Here is a 5,590-nt window from a genome sequence, read left to right as displayed (position 1 = left end):
AGTTTTGAGAAACTTATGGGCATGTTATCCAGGTGCCACCTTTTTAGTATTCAAAAAATGGAAATTGGGAGATTCCCAAACTCACTAATATTGTGTTCAAGGAGTTAGCATGGAGAATACATGGAGATTTGGAGGAGAGCAAGAGCTAAAGTATTCTTCTGTTATGACAACTTGAAAGCAATTGTTGTTTGTACTATTGCTATATAGCTAGGTGACTCCCTAAGGATCTATTGTCACAATCATGCTTGAGGCAAGTATAGAGAGGCTATCTAGAGATGTCAAAAGATAAGCAATATACTTGCACATAAAAAGATGATCATGTCTAAAGCATAGTGCATATATGTTGCCTTGAGACTTGAGAGTTTAAATTAGAGTTACTACTTTGTATGTAGTTTGTTGTTGCTAAAGCTTTTTCTAAAGTAGATGGAGCCATATACAAAAGTTAGAGATGCCACATGGGTTTAGATAGTTTGGGCAAGCATGAATCTTTTGTAAGGGTGGAATAGCTATCACGTCTGATCTTTATAACCAAATTTTGTATTGTACTAAGATGTTTAAGTATTTAGATTGTTTATGTTAGGAAGAATCACATGTCATATAATAGTTTAAATAGCAAACGAGTGAAGATAGATTTTCTTTTTCTCATGTGTCTTGTCTCCCTTTGGCAACAAAATCTATACATATTTGAGCAAAGGTATATTGCTTGTGATGATTTATGTGTTGATGATTCATAGGGAATGCATCTAGGAAGTTTCTTTGTTGAATTCCTCCTTGGATAGGTGTCAAGTGGTTTAATGAAAGACGTTGGTTTGAATTGGTGTGCTAGACTAGAAATTCCTAGTTAAAATTTCACTCTATAATTTTGTAATTAAAAATGCCCAGTGGAATTTCCTATCTAGAAATTCACATATCTAGGAATATGTGCAAACTAGAAAAAGTGGTGGATCTCTTACATGCCAATAAGTAGGGAATCACCTCTAAACCCTTTTTCTATATAGGAATATATTCATACATATGAAAAATTTCTTACATAGGAAATTTCTCATGTGATTCCTTAGTTATTTTAACCAGGAAATGTTCCATCTTCCCTAATTTTTACATTCTTTACTTACATTTATTTCTAATTAGCAAATTCTATTAAAAATCCTTTTTTTTTCTTATGTAGGGAATGATTAAAAGTTCCCTATGTGAGTTTTCCTCTAAGAAAAGTTGCCCTTTTCCGTAGACAGCCAACGCGCACGGTTTTGCCAAGATGAGAAATAGTCGGTGAACACAAATATCGTGATACGGCGTGGGCCCAAGCATGACGGGACACAGTTCACCTCACTTCTCCAAGGTCCTTTAAGTTTGGCTTAAACAGTGAAAAGCATCGTTACTAGAACATTAAAATTAGGAGGATAAACATTTGTGTATTTGAGCATCGAAGGACGATTCCATATCGAGCCATTGATCGACAGGAGCAACAAAAAATACATCGCAAGTAAGCAGCATCCTCGCTTGTTCACCGGTCCTTCGTTCTGATAGTATCATCGAAGGGGCAAAGAAGTCGAGGTTGAGGCTGCTTGCCCACGGAAGGTTATTGATCAAAAGGTACATGAATATAATATTCAAAGGAGGATGAATCAGGAATGTAAACATTTGCCGGCTGATCGCATACTAGAAGGGATCTACAAGCGCCGTGCAGGGTGCTTATCTGACAAGTCAAATGCTGCCAAGTTAGCAAGGAGGAAGGTCTGTGGGAGGAGGTGGCAATATTTGGTCGCTTCGCCCTCCGTTTTTGACAATAAAAGCCATGGACATGCCCCATGAGCTATGCAGGTCAAGGTGGCAATGCATAAACCAGACACCTGCGTCGTATCAAACAATGGAAGCGTTAGTGAATCGAACTGGACCTTATGAGAAGGGGCTGTCGGGCACTAATTTACCAAAACAAGACGAGCGTGCAAATCTAAACATTTCGCTTCCAATTTCTTTGCAAGGTTGATTGACCAGATAGTAAAGCAATCAGAACATGGTCCTGTGAATAAATTGTGATCATCATATGGTGTGTGTGTGTGTGTATGTGGCATACCAGGGTTCGTAGTCCTGAAACGGACGGCGGCCCAGCCTCCAAAAGGGATGGCAACTGTGTTGCGCGATGGGGGGTTGATGAGGTTGAAAGTTTTGGGATCGGAGGAGGCATTGAAGGTGCCGAAGCCGGTGCCCACGATGTAGAAGTTCTGCCCGTGGAGATGGATGGGGTGGCTCTCGAAGAATAGCGTGGCGGTGTTCTGGAACACGATCTGCACTTTCTTCCCGAACTCCAGGACCTTCACCTTCGTCCCCATCACCGACTGCTTGTTGCTCGGATCCACTCCCGTGTAGTTGTACACAAACAAGGGCGTGTCCGGGAAATCTGTCGTGTACACTCCGTTGATGTGATTGTAATACGCCTGCGCCAATACATAACAGAGGTCAATGTTGCGAATGACAATGTCCGGCCTTAATTATAATTAAGTACTGTCGTAGTAGCGACATTTATACTATGCGTTGGCCATCAGTAAATGTACCTGAAGAAGGGAAACTGATGGTGTGTTGAAGGTGACGTTGTTAATTGACGCTGACAGCCGGTTGCCTGGGATCGGACCTGAGCAATCGGAGCAAGGTTTCAAGGCGAAGCCGGCTGTGAAGAAGAGGTCCTCGTCGACCGTCTGGGGTACGTTGTAGTAGTAAAAACCTCTAGAGATCGATTGGCCCTTCAAGCTCTGAGTGAAGTTTGCGACGAATGCAATGTCATCCACGGCCGGGAAAGCGGGCAGGGGCAAGTTTGGAGAAAGGACAGTGCTGGCCCCATTGTATCGGAGTATGGCGGTGGGGGCTTTGGTAGGGTAAGGGACGAGCGAAGGGTTCAGTGGTGAGAAAACAGTAGCCGATATGAAATATTGGCCTGTTGGCTGGTTGGCCGTGAACAGCACATTTGTAGTCTGCCCAGGTGCCACCACCACAACATCTGTTTGGTAGGGCAGCGTGTACTCTGCATCGACCTCCACTACTGTGAGTTTGTGGTTGGCTACACCCACGAAAAACGTGAAGCTCATTGCCGTGTTGATGATCCTCAGTAAGTATCTTCGCCCGGGCATCACGTTGAATACTGGAGTATCTGCATGACACCAATCGTAAACCCAATCGACTAAGTACAGACCTCCAATTCGTTAAAGAGAGTGAATTAATTACCTCAGATGAAAAGGCAATGATGCTCAGCCATTTCCCACAAATATCAGTACCCACTTTCCCCTATCCATCGTCCTCGTGTTATTTCCCAAGCCTTCACTATGAACTCGTGTGCTAACACTTGCGTATCAGATTCTGAAGTACAGCGCAATAGAGACCAAACTCGCGGCGCCAAAATTTTTTATCGCATACCTGCCAGTGAGCAATCATATAGGGCACCAGGTTGTCCATTGATTGTCAAAGCATCGGCAACTTGGTTGCCTCCTCCGGTCTGCAAAGCTTGGGCAATGACATCTTCTACATTGGCATTCCACCATTCACCTGTTGATCACGATCACTCGCACTTCAGTAACAGTCATATATCACATGCTGATGATATTATCATCCCTACTCATGATGGTCTCTCCAGTGAGCAGAATATATACATCTGATAGTAAGTTCTATAAAGCATTACCGACAAGAATCGGAATCTCATTATTGGGAGTTGTGAAGGGGTAGGCAACGTTGTGCTTGGGACGGATGATGAAGGCCCCATGCACGGTAGCCCTCAACCAGCTGTGATGGGCATGCCAGAAGAGGGTTCCTCGCTGGTCTATTATTTGGAACTTGTAGGTGAAAGAGCTGCCAGTCTGAATCGGGCACTGAGTAATGTAGGCAGGTCCATCGGCCCATGCACTGAGTAGCTGGCGGACACCATGCCTGCCCACGTGATAATTACATTCACCCCAGTGAACAAGACAGAAGTACACTTATCACGATATTAAGCAATAATAACAGCGTCTCCAATAGCGTTCATATAAAAAGGCCTAGCCATATTATTGCCACCAATAAAATAAAATTACAACAATTTTGTTGACTTATACCAGTGAATGGTAATGTTGTCGGGTACGAAATTTGTGACCTTCACAACGACAGTGTCACCCTCTTGCACGTAGACCGTTGGGCCCGGGTACTGGCCGTTGATGGTGATGAGTGCTTTAGTATGGCAAAGCCGCGTGTAGTTGGCATATTGAACCTGGATTGTTATATGATCAGACGTCGACTAGCATGAATTTAAAACAGATCACTCAGATCGGAGACTAATTATACATCTAATTTGATTCTTGGACTCTCCCAGGCTAGAGAAACGTAGCAGCTAGCTCTAAGCTGATCAGTTCCAGTGTCATGGATTTATAGGGGCTACATCATTTATACGTCTATTGCAGTAATGGTGACGGTGAAGAGCAGTATACCTTCCAGTCTAGCTGATGAATTGTCGCAGCTTCCACGTGTAGCTGATGATCAGGATCCAATAGGAACAGAAGGCAGAAAACAAAATGAGCCGCAAAGATGGAAAGGAGAGAGATCACAGGCTTATCCACCATGTCGACAAACAAAACTGACGGTGTAGGGCCTGCAGCAGCAGGAGGACAGCAGAGCTGATAATAAGAATGCTGGAATGCAAGGTTCTGTATATCGCAATGCAGAAGGTGTGCTGAGCTCGTAGATATGTAGGCACGTACAGGGACGCGGTTTCCTCTGTCAGAGAGAGAGAGATACAGAGAGGGAGAGGAAGGCAGGAAGGCACGTATAGAGAGGAGGTCTTCTCCGATATAGGGAGACAGGAAGCTGATGATAAGAAAGCAAGAAGGCACGTACAGAGAGGACTCGATGAGGTCTTCTCCGATATAGGGAGAGAGAGAGAGGGGGGGACTCGGGAGTAAAGACGGGGCGGGGGGCTGCAGAGCTGATTTCAAGAAAGGAGGAAGGCTCAATGCCGATAGTAGTGCCTTCGCCAATATATAGGCACGTACAGAGAGGAGGTTTCCTGTGAGAGAGCGAGAGAGAGAGAGAGTGTGTGTGTGTGTGTCTGACTTTCTGAATGTCCAACCTCAAGGGTCTGGACTCTGAAAGTCCTACTCAGGGTCACGGTTGGAAGAAAGAGTCAGTCAAACGAGAAGAACAATAAAAATAATACCGAACGTAAGAAAACTGACAGTAATGATAATAATAATAGGAAGAGGGTAGCCGATTAAAATTTAACATAAAAAAGAAAGGGAAGAGCTAACTAATTAACAGCCGATAACCAATTATTTGCGATGTATACTGACCGATTAGACTTGACGTCTGCCAGCGTGCCAGCGTACCTCTTTTGGGAAAAGAATGTTCTTATCTACATCGCCATTCAACAGGGCTGAGGGCTTTTGGCTGAATTGGTATGTACCGCGTGAAGGTGTCCGTACCTACATACCGCGTGATTCGCGTGAAGCTACATACTCGAGTCTCGATTCTCGAATGCTGATTGACTTCCAGCCCCACCATGAGTTGTTTTCTACCACAGTGCTGTTTGACGTGTGCTGTGGTGGGGAGTCGGGACCGTGATCAAGAAAGATGGACTTGT

General features: G+C 44.2%; 1 protein-coding gene across 1 annotated transcript; it reads right to left on the bottom strand.

The window, feature by feature from the left end:
* Nucleotides 1-1,376: 1,376 nt before the first annotated feature.
* LOC148017940 (putative laccase-11) lies at nt 1,377-4,920 on the bottom strand. The gene is made up of 7 exons (XM_087661965.1): nt 4,443-4,920; nt 4,074-4,225; nt 3,665-3,909; nt 3,403-3,531; nt 2,550-3,139; nt 2,072-2,432; nt 1,377-1,847 (listed from the first exon to the last, which is right to left on the bottom strand). Exons 1-7 carry the CDS (start codon nt 4,572-4,574, stop codon nt 1,717-1,719), a joined length of 1,740 nt encoding a protein of 579 aa, XP_087518091.1. The 5' UTR covers nt 4,575-4,920; the 3' UTR covers nt 1,377-1,716.
* Between the last annotated feature and the right edge of the window lie 670 nt (nt 4,921-5,590).

The sequence above is a fragment of the Lygodium microphyllum genome, chromosome 21, assembly GCF_053477565.2.
Source record: "Lygodium microphyllum isolate KBCC chromosome 21, Lygodium_microphyllum_v1.1.10, whole genome shotgun sequence".
Lineage (NCBI taxonomy): Eukaryota > Viridiplantae > Streptophyta > Polypodiopsida > Schizaeales > Lygodiaceae > Lygodium > Lygodium microphyllum.
Note: the sequence above shows the minus strand (reverse complement) of the source record. Positions and strands in the feature narration are given on the sequence as shown.